General features: G+C 30.6%; 5 protein-coding genes and 1 long non-coding RNA gene across 11 annotated transcripts; 3 read left to right on the forward strand and 3 right to left on the reverse strand.

Moving 5' to 3' along the window:
* Position 1: 1 nt before the first annotated feature.
* LOC117155196 (beta-1,3-galactosyltransferase 5) lies at positions 2-1,810 on the reverse strand. Its single transcript, XM_033330913.2, has 2 exons — positions 559-1,810; positions 2-348 (listed from the first exon to the last, which is right to left on the reverse strand). The coding sequence occupies exons 1-2, from the start codon at positions 1,377-1,379 to the stop codon at positions 117-119; spliced, it is 1,053 nt and encodes a 350-aa protein (XP_033186804.2). The 5' UTR covers positions 1,380-1,810; the 3' UTR covers positions 2-116.
* Positions 1,811-2,919: 1,109 nt separating this feature from the next.
* Positions 2,920-4,340, reverse strand: LOC117155201 (putative oligosaccharyltransferase complex subunit CG9662). 2 transcript variants are annotated; one of them, XM_076623460.1, is made up of 4 exons: positions 4,203-4,340; positions 3,607-3,680; positions 3,302-3,519; positions 2,920-3,097 (listed from the first exon to the last, which is right to left on the reverse strand). In XM_076623460.1, exons 1-4 carry the CDS (start codon positions 4,204-4,206, stop codon positions 3,079-3,081), a joined length of 315 nt encoding a protein of 104 aa, XP_076479575.1. In that variant the 5' UTR covers positions 4,207-4,340; the 3' UTR covers positions 2,920-3,078. The 2 variants fall into 2 exon arrangements, with proteins under 2 accessions (XP_076479575.1, XP_033186815.1); XM_033330924.2 differs by lacking the exon at positions 4,203-4,340 and adding an exon at positions 3,778-4,013.
* A 3-nt stretch (positions 4,341-4,343) lies between these two features.
* Positions 4,344-10,204, forward strand: IntS2 (integrator complex subunit 2). The gene is made up of 5 exons (XM_033330903.2): positions 4,344-4,924; positions 5,028-7,114; positions 7,210-7,414; positions 7,502-7,808; positions 9,368-10,204. Exons 1-5 carry the CDS (start codon positions 4,641-4,643, stop codon positions 9,818-9,820), a joined length of 3,336 nt encoding a protein of 1,111 aa, XP_033186794.1. The 5' UTR covers positions 4,344-4,640; the 3' UTR covers positions 9,821-10,204.
* Positions 9,024-10,476, reverse strand: LOC143303449 (uncharacterized). The gene is made up of 3 exons (XR_013059791.1): positions 10,341-10,476; positions 9,356-10,231; positions 9,024-9,244 (listed from the first exon to the last, which is right to left on the reverse strand). It is a non-coding gene; the product is annotated as an uncharacterized LOC143303449 (long non-coding RNA).
* A 387-nt stretch (positions 10,477-10,863) lies between these two features.
* On the forward strand, positions 10,864-15,995 carry Grip91 (gamma-tubulin complex component 3). 2 transcript variants are annotated; one of them, XM_033330906.2, is made up of 12 exons: positions 10,864-10,881; positions 11,402-11,568; positions 12,019-12,185; positions 12,341-12,473; positions 12,567-12,981; positions 13,063-13,565; positions 14,049-14,241; positions 14,322-14,526; positions 14,741-14,962; positions 15,044-15,175; positions 15,245-15,505; positions 15,739-15,995. In XM_033330906.2, exons 2-12 carry the CDS (start codon positions 11,496-11,498, stop codon positions 15,913-15,915), a joined length of 2,481 nt encoding a protein of 826 aa, XP_033186797.1. In that variant the 5' UTR covers positions 10,864-10,881; positions 11,402-11,495; the 3' UTR covers positions 15,916-15,995. The 2 variants fall into 2 exon arrangements, with proteins under 2 accessions (XP_033186797.1, XP_033186798.1); XM_033330907.2 differs by lacking the exons at positions 10,864-10,881; positions 11,402-11,568 and having other exon boundaries at positions 12,061-12,185; positions 12,309-12,473.
* Positions 15,996-16,509: 514 nt separating this feature from the next.
* Positions 16,510-18,495, forward strand: LOC117155200 (protein C19orf12 homolog). Of its 4 annotated transcripts, none has more exons than XM_033330922.2 (3): positions 16,510-16,652; positions 17,372-17,536; positions 17,629-18,495. In XM_033330922.2, exons 2-3 carry the CDS (start codon positions 17,377-17,379, stop codon positions 17,883-17,885), a joined length of 417 nt encoding a protein of 138 aa, XP_033186813.2. In that variant the 5' UTR covers positions 16,510-16,652; positions 17,372-17,376; the 3' UTR covers positions 17,886-18,495. The 4 variants fall into 4 exon arrangements, with proteins under 4 accessions (XP_033186813.2, XP_033186810.2, XP_033186812.2 ...); XM_033330919.2 differs by lacking the exon at positions 16,510-16,652 and adding an exon at positions 16,719-16,974; XM_033330921.2 differs by lacking the exon at positions 16,510-16,652 and adding an exon at positions 16,983-17,268.
* Positions 18,496-19,143: the final 648 nt, after the last annotated feature.

Consider the following 19,143-nt stretch of genomic DNA (forward strand, 5'->3'; position numbering starts at 1 on the left):
ATGTTCTTAGAAAACATTTATTTTCATATGAGAAACAAGAAATATTATAAATATGTTTATAATAACAAAAGTAGTAATTTTGCAAACTTCTTTGGCAGCAAACTTGTTCCGAAACTTTATATATAATGAATCTGAACCTTGGGATTTATAATATTTACTTTTTCTTCATAAGCAGCTACACAAGTTTTCGATACTAATTGTTCTTTCATTCTTTCAGAGCAGCTCGATTGGCAATATTCAGAAAATTCTTTAAATTTAATATGTAACTCTTTTTTGCCTCCATCAGGCCCTGCAATAAACTCACATTTTAGCTTCCGTCTTTTACCTCGTATACAGCATTCCAAATACCTGTGAAAATTAATTTACCTTTTCAATGAAAAATAAAAGAGAAATAAGATAGTTACTACAATTTATAATTTAATATGAACGATTTCTCATATTTCCCCGAAAGGGAATAATTGGTAAGTTAACAAAATACCGGATAAAGAAATTTTAGTTTAATTTAATAATCAAATGGAACTTCTTCTTTTTTATGTATTAGTTGTTATAGAAAATTACCTATAATCGCTTGCATATAAACTATTTAGCTCTTCAATTTTAATACCACATTCTTCCCTTAAAATTCCAGTGATAAATACATCATCAATCCAGAAAAAGTTCTTAAACTTTTCACTTGCACGAACTAATAATTGTGCAACTTTTAAGTTTGTTATATAAAACCATCCTGAGAGAAAATCAGGATAAACATCATCTGAAAAATCTTCATCAGTAACAAACCATTTATTATTTGATGTTCGTATTGGTTTCATTTTCCTTAAAACATATCCAGATATAGCGTTTTCCTTTATTGCCTTTTTTTGTAAAAGTTCTAGCATTTCGAAAATATTTAGTACAATATCATTGTCAGTTTTTATTAGGAAAGTAGACCTACAATTACTTGATGCCCATCTTAAACCCATCAAGTGTTTTAACGTAAGATTTTTATAATTTTCTAAGAAATCTCCTTGCAACAAATCATTATACTTCTGTGATTCTTTTAAAATGTATTTCAATATATTTTTTTCTTTAGGCATTCCTAATAAAAATATCCTCGTGACATTCAAAGTTTTTAACATTACACTTGGATATGCACGTCTCAATGCTGTTCTGTATAAAGGATCATCTGCAGAGGACGTAATAATCCAAACAATGAAGTTAGGATCACACTTTGGTTCAATGATAAATTTTATAATTGCGGAATTTTTATTTGTGTAACTTGCATTCTGTGAATACTTTAATTCTGATTTTATATTATTTACAGTATCTGTTTTTAATATAATTAATAATGAGATAAGTATCGTACTAACACAAAGTACTATAAAAATGAGCTTTTTTTTCATATTTCTGAAAATTATTTACTGTACTATCTGTCTCATTTAATCTAGATAAAGCATATACACACACACACACGAGCGCGCGCGCGCGCGCGCGTTATCACTTTTATGCAGTCATTAATATCGTTCAACAATTATACGTGTGATATTTATACAATTAGTATTTGTTCTTAATTTGTATAGTCATATGGTTTGGATAATACTTCGTATTATTTCCTTCTTCATAGAAAAATACGGTAATTGTTCGGAATCATACCAACCTCATCAATTTCAATGATTTTTGAATATATTACCAGGAGCATGATCCTGAGCAACTACATTTTATACATATAACAGCCGCTCGACCTTAGTTTCCGAGATATGTGCAAAGAAACTACACCGGCATCACTACAATTATGCCTATAGTTGTGCGTTCATGGCAGTGTATGTACCGAATTGGTAATGGGCTCATAATGATTACAGGCAGAATTCCTTGTAGTGGTACCGACAGTTTTTCGTGAATATGTATCTTCGAAACTAAGTCCGAGCGACGGTACATGTATAGAAGAGGGTGGTACAATCCTGAACAATTGCTAAAAATATGTAATTTTGTTTTTACACTTTACTTCTCTTGTAGTAATTGCTAAACTGGAATAAGAAATATACTAATCGTAATGTCTTTTATTGCAACAATTAAGAATGACATATAAAATTATATACGTATAACTTTATTATCATATTTACATTATATTACACTACTACATTACTGTTTACATTATGTATATAAGTGTAACTTTCATTAACTTTTATTTTCAATTATGGTACTAGCACATTGGTTTTGTACGTTTAAGATCATGTCATTTTGTATATAAAAAAATTTCATATAAAATATAATAGAAAACATGTTTTTTAATAGTAAAAAAAAAGCATAACATTCTAATTACTCTTATATGCAACAATTGTGTCATATATTGAAAGATATTAATGGTCGTGCTACATACACAACCAAATACGTATGTGTATATATAACAATCTGATTGTTGTCATTAGCACATGTCATTACCTTCATGTTGAACATTAAACATGTTGAAACGTGTTGTAAAGTATACCTCTGTTGTGACATATTAAAAATCCATTAAATAAGAATAGTAAGATATTCTGAAAACCAGAAAATTAAGAAACATTTTTAATTGTATTTTTTATTGAAGAACTACTTAATATTTGTTAATTATCGATTTGGATGCATAGGCTGAATACAATTTCTAAAATCGTCACAATAAGTCATAGATAAGTATCTCACTAATCTTTTCTAGAGTTAATATTTCATATGACTTAAAATCCTAATAAGACGTCACACACACACACACACACACACACACACACACACACACACACACACACACACACACAACGCGCGCGCGCGAGCGAAGTTTATCATAATAAAGTTCAATTATTATGAGGGAAAACCTGTAGGAAACATATTTCTTAAAAAAAAAAAAAAAAAAAAAGAAATTACGCTAGTTGCTATTATTATTGAGAAAGCAATAAGGAGACAAAAACAGATAAGAATTTTTCATCTTTTGATATATATTTGACACAATTTTTAAATATTTTTTTTAATATTATTTGTAAAGTACATTTTAAATATATCTAGTAGAAAATGTGATAGTTTTAATGTGTAAAAAATATTGATCTCTAATTCACATCATTCTTAATCTCACTGAATTTATGATTGTAGATATCCCCTGAAATAATATGCATTATTAGAATTGTGTATTAATTTTTATATCCAAATCCTTTAATATCCAAATTATTTTATACTTATCAAATTTTTATTATATTTTATGTAATGAAGTATAAATAAAGTAATAATAATAGTAAATATTGCCTTCGATAAAGAATTCCTTATTTCGTTATAAATTACAATATATATTATATAAAAGTCTTACGGTAGCTTCATCCTCATGAAAATCCAACAGGTAATAAACGATACAATAACACTAATAAATCCAACACATATTAAAAGAACTCTATTGAGTTTAGGCGTTGATGGGCTATGCGTTTGGTCTAATAGTATAAAGCCAATTCCACCTGAAGTAAAGAGGAAACTAGATGCCAGTCCTTCCATAATATATTGCCCATTTACACGGTATGGCATGAATGCCACCTACAAAAGATAAATACATAATCACAACAAAGCAACAATTATTTGTTAATATAAAATTTTTAATATAAAATTACTCCATTTACTTACAGGTCTTGTATGACCGTGTTCATCTGTTGTTGATCCTACACTAGGTGGTTCCACAATTACGTCATATATTATACCTTTAAAAAGATGTATCATTAAAATATAAATAATATCTATTTTTATTTCACTGAAAAGATTTATAAAAAGAAAACTTATATTCTATACAATTCTAACCTCCAGTTACTAGAAAATATGACAAAAGTATAAGCGCGAAAACTACCATAGCACTAGGTTTCACAAACCATGATGGTTTTTTTAATTTTAAGTTCGGTACTTCTAATGCTAAAAATGGTAAACGGTATATATATTCCATATTTATAACAAAATTGGGATATCATATACGGCACAACATTCCCATCGATCCCTTTGCAAAACAAACTTCCACGTTTGCTATACAGGCTATGTATTACATTTAATAGATGGCAGTACGGGATAAAGGAATACGAAAAGTTGCTGGTTTACGCAAATTTGCAATTCACACAGCTTTCATAAATTAGAAATGTTCTTAGAAACCAAATGTTCTAATAAATTTATACAAATTATTCTATTTCCAATATAATTATCAAGAATATGGCTATTTATGTAACAAAATGTCTTACCCATTTTAACATTTCTATTGTTTCCTTGTCATATTTTCTCATATGGAGCGTGATTTTAATCTCGTTTTATGTATAAGTGAATTTATATAGGCTCGTCAACAAGTTATAAGTAACTTTTTCATCTAATTCCGTATATGCACATATTTACATTTAAAGACGGACGACCGTGCATTTACACGTGACAGTATAATTAGAATAGAAATATGGATGACAGACTCATGCTTCCTAACCTAGTTGGACTCGAATAAAGTAATTTTCATTGGATCGAAGTATCAATCCTAAAGTATTTTATCTTCAAAATATATAAATTTAATTTTAATATAAACATACACATTGTGATATAAGTAAAAGTATAGTTACACTAGTTTACAAATTTCATGGTGTAAAGTGCTCGTGTTTTATTAACTTTAAGCAGTTGCAATATAATATAAGTTAGCCATGCAAGAAAATACACGTGTATTACCACGAATTTTTACTGCAATACAAAATGTAGATATAGGAATTTTAGCTGTGTGTCCTCACAAAGAAATACGACCAATTCTACCGTGTTTAGTTCGAATGAGTCTTATATCTCCATTAGATGTAACAAAAGAATGTGTAGAACAAAGAAAGCAGGTCCTGTCAATTTTATCTGGTATTGAATCAGTGAATTCAATAATTGCGCTGCTTTCTATTGACTTTCATGCGTTGGAAACGGATGTTCGAAAGGAACAACAATTAAGGTTAGTTATATTGTTGACATGTATGTTTTATCATTTAATATTGTTAAGAATATTATGAAATATATAAAGTATACTTATGAAAATGATAAACTTCTTTTTATAGACAAAAAATGGGAAGCTTGCAAAGGGATAGTGTACTTGCTCAGTCACTGCAAAGTGGTCTTGCTCTAGAATTTGAGCGCAGTGAATCTACTAGGAGAATTAGATTAGTCCTAAGTGAACTGTTATATATAGCCTCTCAAGTACAGGAGCAACAGAAAAATCAAGAATTTCAAATTAAACAATCTGATCTATTTGATAATGCAGTTTATATGGAAGAGATTAGTTATGTGATTTGTGTAGCACTATCAGAATTACCAACAGTTTTATCAATATTGGATATTACAGAAACATTACTACATGTTAAATATGGTCCAGAAATAATTTGTTGGATAGTTGCTAATATCCCTGATAGTTTTTCCGAAGTTTGTGCACATTTGATAGGTAATGGAGAAAGGCAAGAAGAATCAGCATTAGGTAGGATTAGAACAATGGCTTTGACAATGTTATGTCAAATGAATCCAAGCCAAGCGTTAGCAATAAGAGCCAAGTGTGTAGAACTATGTAGAATGCCTGCTTTAGCAATTACATTAAGCTTGGAACATGAAAATATCAATAATACACTGGCGGAAAGTGATATAGTTGCCTTTGTGTCAGGATTATTGCTTGGCAGTGATCAACAAGTAAGAACATGGATCGCAATGTTTATTAGAAATGGTCAAAAACGTAAATGGGAATCTCATACAGCATTACAATGTTTAAGAGAAGAACTGCTAAAACGATTGCAAGCAATAACATCTCAAAATGCAGGTCAACTACCAGAAAGTCAGGTTGTTCAAGCTAGTGCATTGTTGCGCCTTTATTGTGCATTAAGAGGCATTGGAGGTATTAAATTTCAAGATGATGAAGTAGCAATGATAGTGCAGTTGTTGACATCTCATCCTCCTCCATCACCAGCTGGTGTGAGATTTGTCTCTTTAGGCCTTTGTATGCTTATTGCATGTTCTTCATTAATAGGCCATCATAATCTTGAAAAGCGAAGCATAGAATGGGTTCAATGGCTTGTACGCGAAGAAGCTTATTTTGAAAGTGCTAGTGGTGTAACAGCAAGTTTTGGAGAAATGTTGCTTTTGATGGCAATACATTTTCATAGCAATCAACTGTCAGCCATTTGTGAACTCGTATGTGCAACTTTGGGGATGAAAATACCAATTAGACCAAATAATTTAACTAGAATGAAGCAAATTTTTATGCAAGAGATATTCACTGAACAAGTCGTCACTTCTCATGCTGTAAAAGTACCAGTAACAGCTAATTTAAATGCAAATATCCCAGGATTTTTGCCTGTACACTGTATTCATCAATTGTTGAAGTCAAGAGCATTTGCTAAACATCGAGTGCCAATAAAAAATTGGATTTATAAACAAATTTGTAACAGTGTACCACCATTGCATCCGGTTCTTCCTGCTTTAGTCGAAGTATATGTCAATTCAATTTTAGTGACAAATAATAAAACATCAGAACACACAAACAAACCAATTACTGAAGATGAAATTAGAAGAGTATTTCAAAATAGCGTTTTCGGGGCAAATTTTGATTTTAAGAATATCAACAGTGTCCCCAAGACTGAAACGGATAATATGGATATCGATATTTCAAAACCTTCTCTTACATCACAATTACTATTGTTATATTACTTATTACTGTATGAAGACGTTAGATTATCTAATATGCATACTTTTATATCACAAGATAGGAAAGTTAAATCATATTCAACTGAATTTTTATCAGAGTTACCAATAAAATACCTACTTCAGTTGGTTCAAAGAGATCAAATGAATTATGCTGGATTATTTTCTCCTCTTCTCAGATTATTAGCAACACATTTCCCTCATCTTTCGTTAGTAGATGATTGGCTTGACAATGAAATGCTCAACATTGATTCTACAGTAACAAATTATGAGAATGTAAAAATTACTGATATCATGATAATAGAAACATTTTCGCATATCCAAACATGTCCTTCAAGAACAGGAAGACTTTTAAGACAATTAATGTCAATGAAACCAACTGACATTTGGCCGCATGCCGAAGTTATAATTCATTATTTCAAAGCAACTGTAAGTCCAAGAGTTCCTAGGTACATTCAAGGTACATAATTTATTTCAATTAAATAAAATATTAACACCGATACTTCTATTAATATATTGAAAGAATAATTTTGTTCGTTTATCATAATCTTTTAGAATTATATAAACAAGTATGGCTTAGGTTAAATACAGTACTACCAAGATGCTTATGGGTTTTGTCAATAAATGCTTTATTAATAGAAAATTCTCTTGTAAAGAATGTCTTTTTAACACAAGAAAATATTGTGTTAGATCCTTTACAAGTATTGAGATGTGATACAAGAGTTTTTAGATGTGCTCCAATTTTGTCTGTTATTTTAAGGTAAAAAAGAGATTGAGTAAGCCTTTAAATATTTAACGTTCAATTACTTATTATCGATTGGTACTTCATTGGTACAAATATTTTTAGAATTCTACAAGCTGCATTAGCAGCTTCTCGATCTCAGTTATCTAGACATATACAAGACAAACCATTGATAGAAAAGATTGGTCAGTTATCAAGTGAAGCTGAAAGAGAAGATTTAAGAACAGCATTAGTGGCAGGACAAGAAAGCGCGGCTGTTCAAATATTATTAGAAGCATGTTTGGAGACATCAGAAGATAGAGAAACACCCGGACAAATGTGGTCATTGAGAGAAATACAAAGTATAATCTGTTCATATTTGCATCAAGTCTTCATAGCAGACCCATCATTGGCTAAATTGGTTCATTTTCAAGTATGTACAACCAAATTTGCTTATTTTTATTTTTACTTATTAAAATGTTAAACATTGAATATTAATTACTGACATATCATTATCATAATACACACACGCGCGCGCGCGCGCGCACACACACACGACCATGTATACATTACAGGTATAATATTACCTACTTATAAACTTTATTATATAAACCTTATCTCTACCTTAGCACTAAATTCATTAACTTAACCTAAGTTTAAAATTCATCTTAATCTTACCCTACTTGCAATTAATATATTATTAATCAATTATTCCTATTCTTTTATTCTTTATTCTTTACTTTTTAATTATTCTTATTCTTTATTTTCTTCTGACTAATCACTTCAAGCTACATCTATCCGCCTCTCTTTTCTCAACCCCCCCCCCCCCCCATCCTCTCCATCCTCTTCTCTTTCAAGTTCTACATCTACTCTTCCTCCTCACCCTCCTTTTCCAATATTTTCTCCACATTTTCCTGTCAAACCCCTGAATCTGTCTCGTAGCCTTCACAAACCTCCTACACACGCTCCCTTGTCTGCATCATTCCTCCATATAACCTGTGTTCCTTTTTCTCTTTCCTTAGCCACTATTTCCCATCTCTAATCTCGCTCCCTACTTTGAACCTTACTGTTCTTTCCAACCCGTCCCCCCCTCTCGCTCTTTCTCTCTTTCCCCGCCCCTCCCTTCATTCTTCAAGTCTCTCTCTCTCTCTCTCTCTCTCTCTCTCTCTCTCTCTCTCTAGCCTTTCCCTCTCCCCATCCTCCCCTTCTTCATTCACCCACATAGCACTTCCCATTTTCTTTCATGCAATCTCCCTTTCCCCCATATATCTATCCTTTCCACTACCCGCTTCTTCTCTACTTCTGACCTCCTCTAGACATATTCTTGTCAAATCTCCACCCTGCTCTCTCTTCAGCCTTTCTTCAAACCTCCATGCCCTCATTCATGCTCTCAATCACATCTTGTCTCCTTTTAACTTTTCTCTTATTAAATGTCCTGGCGTGTTTCATTCCACACTGGCCATACACCTTTCATGTAAGCTCTTTACCTCTGTTCTCTCCTTCTACCCCCATACCTTCGCTTCATTTCCTGCTATCGTCCGGACCAATTTATCGTATAATTATATACTTATATTCGACTAGCTCTTTCCGAATATCCTGTTTTCCAGCAAATCTCTCCCTCCCCCCTCCCCCCTCTCCACATACTTGCCTCATTACCGCCGCCGTCTTCCTAACCCTTTCTCTAACACGAACTTCCTGCTCCCATTTCCATTTTTCCTCCTTCATTTTTCTATCCCCTGCCCCCTTGAATTTCGTTTACCTTTTGCTCTTCTCGCATTTAGAGTCAGGTTCTTTTCTCTGAAATAAATCCAGACCTTGAATCAGTTCTGTTATCTCTCCTTTGTCCGCTCTACATATTCTTCCATATTTCTAAGAATAATAGAAATATCAAATAATAATTGATGCGGTGAAAGTTATCTACTCTGTATAATATATATCATAAACTATATAAATATTTAATTTGTAGTAATTTAGTATTACCTTTACTTATAGGGTTATCCAAGAGAGCTGTTACCCATTACAGTTACTGGTATTCCATCCATGCATATTTGTCTTGATTGGATTCCTGAATTACTGTCACAGCCAGAACCAGAAAAGCAAATATTTGCTGTAGATTTAGCTTCACATCTTGCAATTCAGTATGCTTTACCAAAAGCTTTAAGTGTTTCTCGTTTAGCCATCAACACTTTGATAACACTTCTAGGAGTATTATCTGCCAAAGATCGAGTAATTTTATTTATGCCTGTGCTATCAGCATTAACGCGTATATGCTTAGCTTTTCCACCACTAGCTGAAGATACAACAAGTTTGCTGTTACAACTTGGCAGAGTTAATTCTGCACAAGCAGCATTAGGAGATAAATCTGCAGATATTTTATGTCAAGAAGTTAATGAAACCTTTTGTTTGTTATTACAAAAAGCAATATTACAATCACAAGTATATTGAAATATTATTCTTAATTCCTTTATACTGCTACTGAAATCAATGTTTGATTGTATTACAGTAGAATAGTAATTATCCAAACTGTTCTAAATATGTATCTTGTAATATACAGGGTGTCCCATCTAACTATGCCACCCTTAATTATTATTTTCTTATTTGTCGCAACACAAAAAAATGTTTCATGAGTGTTGTATTGTATTCGAGTACATTAGGCTCTGAGGGTGGAAATCATCTCAAGGTCATATCTTGTGAGATTTTATTAATAGTAACGTTTTTCTAGGCGGTTTATCTCATATTTTCTTTCCTTTTTTTTCTTTTTTTTTTTGTCTGTTTGTTTGCTTGTTTGTTTACACCATTAAAAAGGTGAGATCAAAACGCATCCGATCATGGCACATACTATGATTTTGAAATGACCTGAACCGAAAATTTGGCAAGTAAATAACTGAAGTGAAAGCTCACGGAAAATTAATTACAGAAACAAAATAAACACGTTAATCGGTTAAACTTCGTTTCGGGGAATCACCTTGTTTTTCTTAACTTTTTTGATGAAATTGCAGAAAAGCTTTCGCACCTTTGATTTCAATGATTTTGAAATGTATTATAGAAATCAACATTTTGAACAACACTTTCTTATACATATGATCGACGGTATATATTTCTTAGTTTTCGAGATATTCGTGAACTACAGTGTTGGTACCGTTACAGTGAATTATATGCCTATAAACGCGCATCCGTAGCACACTGATATATATATATATATATTTTTTTTTTTTCATATCATGCTGTATCAGGATATACGTTAGTAATGTTTGCTGGCGGCCGAATAAAATAACACGTAACACAAGTCTAACTTTTATCTTTTGTTTATAGTTGATATAGATTTCGGTTAGGTGTCACTTTATCTGACCATCGTGAGGCATCCGTGAATCATTATTTCTATGTCCATGTTGATACTTATCTGCTTGCACCATTAGTATACATCTTTAAACCCCATCTTTGAAGATTTTAATAATTTGGTTACGATTCAATATTATTAAAAACATTTATAAACGCGAAAATGATTTGTAATTTTTATTATTAACTCAAATTAATGTCATTAATGAATTAATTCGTATTATTTTTAATTAAACTAGTAGCAATATATTACTAATTTGATATGTTCTTTCATATGTTTATTAAATTATTGTTCATATTTAGGTTACATGAAATAGGAACTTAATCATTCTATTACTACTCCTACTAGAGCACATTATTATTTTCTATAAGAATACGTACGATCAATATTAAATTGTTTATGTTAAAATAAATCTAATAAATAATTTACATTCTAATTTTAATTTTAACTAGATTTTACAGTACATCGCGTAAAGAAGATAGGTTAAACTTAAAAAATTATTGTAATATGTATCTTCTTTCAGTACGATTTTTATTTTATTGTATTTTATATAAATTGTTATTTTAAAATACATTAGGAAAGCTAAGTCGTATTCACTCTATATAATCGTAGTTCCATGATAAAAACTAGTCCTCGTACTTACGTTTGTCGGCTACACAAAGCAATACTAAGAAGTTTTTATTATTTAGTGACGGCTCGAATGTCATAACTTTAAGTTTATGTACAAAGTTTGCCTGAATGAAACAGTATTAAATGTTATTGGAATAAATACGATATACAAGCATGATGGAGGCTGAAACTGTTGGTAATCTCGTTCAAAAGATGATTATTTCACTTTTTGGGGAACAAAAACCAGGTATGAAACATAATTTCTAGCTTCTTTCTACATTCGAAAAATATTTTACTAAACAATATCAATTATAAACCAAATATTTCTTACTTTTACTTGTATACTTTTTCAGTTTATTTGGCTCTTTTTCTATGTATACAAGGTGTTTCTACTCTACTTTTTACTTTCATTTTGTTTTCCCATTAACTCAAACTAAAGTAAGACAAAAATATAGGTATTATCGCTCTATTATTACAAAACAAGAATAAATCCTATAATCATACAACAAAATTAAAAGTTGCGGTATAAATGTAGACAAACGGCTGAACATTAAAATTTTATTTGTTTATTAAGAATGAAATGGCAAATCCTGTAATTAAACAATAATAAACTTTATGTATTAAGCGCAGATATTTCATTAATGAAACTGTAAGAATCTTTCGAAGAGACATATACGTTTTGAATCAATGATTTTAGAAATAACTAGGAAGTGGATGCGCTTCTGCCTTGGATTATTGTCATCAACCCAAGGAGTAGAAACATTACAAGAAGATGAAATTACTGTAGGAAGCCAAATAAGAGAAAAGTTATCAGTATGTGATGCAGCACAGTTTGATAAATTATATAATGAGTTAAGATCTGGGGTATGACATAAATATAATTTTTTAAAATTAATTATTTATCTACTTCTTTATACAGTTATAAAATATTTGATAATCGTATCATGACAGTTTAAAGAAAATTGTTTATATTGTTAAAAATGACAGGTTACCATTTATATATATTTATATATGTTTAGTCATTGAAGAACAGAGCACAAATCCTGATATTTTTGTTAAACATGTGTCAATCAGCAGAACAGTTAAGGGATAGAGTTTTCTCAGCTCCTGATTTGAAATTAGGTTTATGCTCGTCTTCTGCATCCACTAGTGGTAAGCAATATACTTTTACAATCTAGATCTTCTTTCATTTTCTAACTGGCTTAAAATTTTTATATTTAATATTTAATATACTTTGTTATTTAGGACAATCATCTGAAATTTCTGCACCACCACAAATTGTATCTATAAATAACACAGACAAAAATACAAGAGATTTTTTAACCAGTTCTAATAAAATATATGGAGAAGAGTATATTTCAGAAGATATATTGGTTCAAGATCTTATATATTCTTTCCTAGGTATTGAAGGAAAGATATTAAAGTTAGACTCCAATTATGGTTTCCAAATAGATCCAATGATTAGCATTGATAGGCCACGGAAACAAGCTACATTGAGATTAAGTGAACTTGGATATTTACATAACATAATTCAAAAAGGTTTAGAAAGAATGTCAGTTGCTTCGAGTGGCCAAGTGGCTGATAGTTTTATTGCATCGTTACATTCTGAGTTATCGGAATACTACAGGTTTATAGCCCTTATTCAAGAAGAAGTGAGCAGGTATTGATAAAAATGTAATCTGATGACATATAATATTCTATCAGTTTATTATAAATAATAATGTGTTTAAATGTGTAATAGAGTTCAATCTGAATCAGGAATATACAGAGTTACACTGTCCCATTTGCATCTTTGGGCATATGATCCTTTAGAAACTTTAAAATGGCTAGCAGGTATAGTAAGAGCTTGCCAAGGACAAAAAGGTGGCGCATTAGCTTCTGCAGTATATGAATTTAGTAACCATGGTGATGCCAGTGTGAAAAAATTAGTTAAAAGGATTTTACAAAGTGTTTGTGATCCTCTGTACAATATGTTGATAAGATGGATAGCAGACGGTGAATTAGATGATCCGTATAGAGAATTTTTCATTGAAGCTTGTGCTGATATTACCGGAGAGAGAATGTGGCATGAGAAATATCAAGTTCGCAATAATATGCTACCATCTTTTATTACAAAAATGCAAGCTAGAAAAATTTTAGGAACAGGGAAAAGTATTAACTTTTTGCGTGAAGTGTGTAAAGATTTTACTCCATGGCAAGGAAAACATACAAAGATGTTCAAAAATTTCAGCGAGGAATATAAAGGTAATTATATGTAATAATTAAAACCTTGCTAAATAAATACATAAATTTCGATACATTTGCTCATACTTTCCCATATACGTATCCGTATGTATCTTCTGCAACAAAACTATGAAACGTATATGATTTTAGCGAATATTATAATACAATTATACAGTTTTATAAAATTGCCAAAGCAGAGCATAAATTAGAACTGTTTGTTTAATAAGGATATATATTTTGTTTATAATAACTCTGAAAACTTTGATTCAAGTAAATATTATTTAGGATTGCAGATCTTTTACAGAAAAGAAGCATAACAGCATTACATGACAAAACAAATTTTATTTACTTGTTAATAATATACAATATCTCCTGTAGTTTTAATAATTTGGAAATCGTTTAACTTACAAATGAAAGACAATTTTTTGAAATTTCCTTGCATGTTTTGTAGTTTTCTCTATGAAATGTATGTACATTTTTCTGCAAAATTTACATGTTGTTTAGTTGACGTTCTTTTCGATATGGACCCCGATGGTCGATTACAGACGATGATGGACACAGCTTATAAAGAAACTTCAACTAGAGTAGTTGAAGTGTTAACAAAGCAGTATCACCTCATGGAACATTTACATGCAATCAAAGGTTATCTGTTATTAGGACAAGGAAACTTCATTCAATATCTTATGCATTTATTAGAGTAAATAATATTATCTTTTATCATTCTTCCTATTATTTCTAATCTTTGAATTATTTTTTATTAATGTATTTATATTGTAGACCAGAATTAGATAAACCAGCCAGTTCTGTATATCCACACAACATCTCTTCTATTTTGGAAACTGGAATAAGAGCGACTGTTACAAAGATAGATGATTTAGATATACATAGGCGACTTGATGTAAGATTATTAGCACCTTCGGAAAATGAAAGGGGATGGGATGTCTTTATTTTGGATTATAATGTAGGAGGTCCTATTGGAACGGTAGGTATGGCGAAATAATTTGTATCTTTTAAAAACAGACGTTACATTTAGTAAGCAATACTAACAGTAAAATGTATAAATAAAGAGTATCTTAAATTTGCTTGAGAACTTATAAAAATATTCTTTGCTTATTTTTAAAAATCTTGGCGTTGAAATATCATTAATTTTTGTTTTTTATAACAACAAAACGAATAAGAATATTTTATCTGTTTAGATTTTAGAACCTTGTAGGCAAATATATCAGACTGTATTTTTTGCTTTATGGAGAGCAAAAAGAATGGAATCTATATTATCTGCAATTTGGAAACGTCAAATAACTTCAGCAAAGATGTTCCGTAAAATGCCTGAAGTATTGCCAATTCAAACTCACATTCATTTAATTACAAGTAGTATGGTTCATTTGGTTCATCAAATGCAATATTTTTTCTTATTTGAGGTAAGATAGAATATTTTAATTTTGGTTCTAATTAACTGTTTTAATTAATTTAAAATGTTAAGAGTATTAATAAATTTTAAGGTAATCGAGTGTTCTTGGGATGCATTCGCAAAACAATTAGCACAAGCAGCATCATTGGATGATATTATCACAGCACATAACCATTTCATAGATGCTGTAAGACGTGGTACACTGTTAGATGAAAGATCACAGGTGAGCACATATATAACTTTCTAAGAAATTATTATCTTATTGTAATCCTCTTCTATGCTCTTTCGACAGGAACTTATGGATCACTTACGTTCCGTATATGGCCCAATTTTAGACTTACAAAATCTTGAAGAAACGTTTCTTACACGTGCAACACACGAGTACGAAGCACGATTAAAGGATAACAATACGTTAAATGTAACTCTAGCAATGTCAAATCGGTCAGATTTGTCAGAAACTAATGATGCAGAAATTACCAAACGTCAAGCCGCATTTTCGAAATATTTAAACACACTTTCAATTCAGCTTAGATTGCTTTCGAGAACATATCAGGTAATATGTCATTTATATTATTAATTACAAATATTTCTTTTATTTCTTTATCGTCAAATTAAGCCCAAGTATAGCGGTTCTTAAGCTAGATATAAGCTTATATATATACATAATAGTATATAAAATAAATCACGAAATTACGTACACTTTCACTTCTTTCTTACTTATTGTAATAAGAAACGTTCAATTTCTATTACTTAAACATAATTTTATTAAAAAATTTTCTTTAACAGGATAGAGTGAAAAAGTTTCTTATAATGCTTGCATCAGCCGAAGATGTGTCTTTACAGTTGTTAAGTGTACGTTTAGACTTCAATGAATATTATAAAAGTAAAGATAGTCGTCTTGTTGTGCCATTAACATATTTGCACCGTAGGCAAAGTGACCAAAGCTATCTTAATTGTAAATAATAAGTAAAAAATTTATCATCGCTAATTATAAACATAATTTAAATATGTTATTTTTTTAATAAAAATTGTCTAAATAAAAATTTATTTATGTTAATCTTCCCACATATTATTCTGTCTATGTATCTTTAATGTTTTAAATATACAAGGATCAGCTAGAAAATACTTTATTTCCTTCTCTATTCGAATATTTTATATAGTTATATAAGTAGCAGAAGATTATCAAAACGAAACAATTACTATCGGCAAATGTGTCTTAATCATTCTGATAATTCAGGAAAGACAATCATGATTTTTCAAATCTTTTTTATCTTAAACGTAAGATTGTACACAATCAGTTGCATATAATTAGGAGATTTCACAAATAAAGATTTGATATTTCAAGATTAAGGATAGGATTATAAATCATATAAACGGTATCATTATAGTGAATTCTGCCTATAGTATTGCGTCTGTGGCAGTGTATGCGCTAGTTTGGTCGTCGGTCGCATGTAACTGGACGAGATAAATAATGTATAGAAAAATATCAATATGTATACATATGTATTCTTATGTCCATAAAAGATATACAGATGTATCTCAATCTCACAACATTTGCTAATTAAGTCCTCATAAAATTACACATTGTAAAACTGAATCTTGCCAGAAGTTGCTAAAGTTAGGAAGTTTTTTATTTATTAAGTTTTGTGTTAGGAAAAGCAGAGCCAAAGGTTGGGCAATAGCAGATATTATATCACTAGGTAGGTATTATTCATATTTTTCTTTCTTTTTGTTATTATTTAATTTGTAGTTTACAATTTGTCCAGCTGGACAGTATTATTCATTACGATGACAATTATGAGAATATAGAGGTACGAAAATAGAGTGAGTATGCGTGAGCGAGATGAAAGGGTAATATAAGAATAGAAATAGAACGCTGGATAAACGCTAATAATGCATGCGCATATTCGTACAGTAAAGTATGTACAGTCTGTCCAGTGATTGAAACTTGAGTATCACTAGTTGGGTAGTCAATGAAATTCCCTTTACGTTTACTGCGTCGTCTCATTGGACAAATTATACGTGAGTAATAATACTCAACGATCAACGAACGGCATCGGTGTGCATGTCTGATCAGACGAGGATAGAAGGAGCCTCTACGCAGCGTTCTATCTATATTCTCATATCGTATTCACTTATAGGGACCCATAGAGACATCGTCATACTCTATAGTAACATATGACTCATATATTCTTTCCTTCTTATCTTCTTATTTTCATGCATCTACCCACTTACACGGTAACATATGACTAGCACACTCTATCCTTGTATCTCTACAATTATAAATGGGATTCACCGCTTTGCAAGTTGCAAAGTGTATGTAAGTTGCAGGGTTGAATGTTTCAACACAGAGTTTGATCATAAAGCGTTTTAAACAGTCGTTAGAATTTATTTAATTTTTTATTTCTGTTCAATTTAGTTACAATGAGTTTTTCAACACACGAATTATTAAAAGAAGTTTTACAGTACCCAGCTGTACAAGATATGAAGGTTACCGTAAATTCCTGTGGAAAATATGCAATGATAGTTGGTGGATCGACATTTCTTGGTGGTGTAATTGCTGGACCTCTCGGACTTGCACTGGGTAATTATTTAATTATAATCTACTTTTTAATTATTTATTGTTTGGGTTGTATATAAAAATTATTCAATATGAAAGTAAATTTCTATTTTTAGGTGGTATAGCTAGTAGTATTATATCAGCAGCTGTTGGACATAATGAATTTAAATCTGTTCCATATATCATTTTGTACGAAGCTACTCCAGAACAAAGAGAAAAACTAGCAATATTAATAATTAAGTACCTTACTTCAAGAAACATTTGGACTCTTGGAGATCTCTTGTATTTTAATAAGGAAGAATTGGCAGTAGGGATAATACCTATAATAACAACATTTTTAACTAAATACATGCATTATTCAGTAGCAAACTGATTGTGGATTAGAAACAGAGATCGCCCTGTTTAGAATTTATTGACCAATATAAAATCTACAATTATTTTTGACAAGAATGAATATTTGTAATTATTGAAGTAATTACTTCAAGAAAAACTTTACATCTTTATTTATGTATATAATTTAGTGAAACAAAAATATTCTAAATAAGGAGAGATCCATATTATTGTGCCTTTGAATATAAATTATGTTTCGGGTTACAAGGTCTAAGAACGAAGGAACTAATAAATAGATTCCTATTTATGTTCCTTGTAGCCTTTAGCTAGAGCTACAAGGTTAACCTTTTTGGTAATGTCCTTTTGCTATATATATATATATATATATATACATATATATATACATATATATATATATATATATATATACATACGAACGTGCTCCCTATCGATTCTATTGTATTGTAACATTAAGAGAGTAAAAATCTGGATCAGCATAAACTTATGCATTATAGTTATATTTATACCTTTATTTATTTCAATATATTCTTCTATTACAAATTCATCCACTCGTTCTTCTGTCAGCCAACCTCAACAGTAATAAAGTACAGTGTAAAAAGAAAAATATATGTATGTCTTTAAGTAGTTTAAAATGTGTAAATTTATCTGCGTTTTCATAACCTATTTGCATCCAAGCGCGGATTAATCCGCGCGCTGTGACTGTCTTCTATCACCAAGGGCGGATTATTGCGACTGCTTTTTATTTCAGTTGCTAAGTATTCTTCAGATGTGAGAGTTCACGTTTGACCCGTTTGTCAGCATCTCGTCCATATCAGTTTATTGTATTGATCATTTTAAAGAATTCCACGAGAAATAATATGATTTAATTTCTTATTTCTTATTTTTTTTAAATAAATAATTTTTTCTTTCTTCCTCTGTTATAAAGAATGTAAGATGCGACGTTTGAGAAGTAACATTGTCTACCAATCGTTTTGAACAGTAAATTTTCTATAAACTCCATGAAGAATTCGGATGTCATTTACTGCACCTATGACCGACCGCGCGCGGTGTTAGGGACTAATTCTCTAAAGTAGAGCCATGATGGGTTAAATCTTAAAATTTTACGCACTCAAAAATACAAATGGTATCCAGTTTCAAATTTCGCGCTCGTTTTTCGCGTTTCGCTCATGTCCATTAAGTATATGTATAATAGATGCTCTGTTTTATGGCTCTGCAATAACAATATTTATTGGGAATAGATCATTTTTGTTTATCATTTATAAGCTTTTACGTTTTTTTAC

The sequence above is a fragment of the Bombus vancouverensis genome, chromosome 12 (genome assembly GCF_051014615.1).
Source record: "Bombus vancouverensis nearcticus chromosome 12, iyBomVanc1_principal, whole genome shotgun sequence".
In the NCBI taxonomy this organism is placed as follows: domain Eukaryota; kingdom Metazoa; phylum Arthropoda; class Insecta; order Hymenoptera; family Apidae; genus Bombus; species Bombus vancouverensis.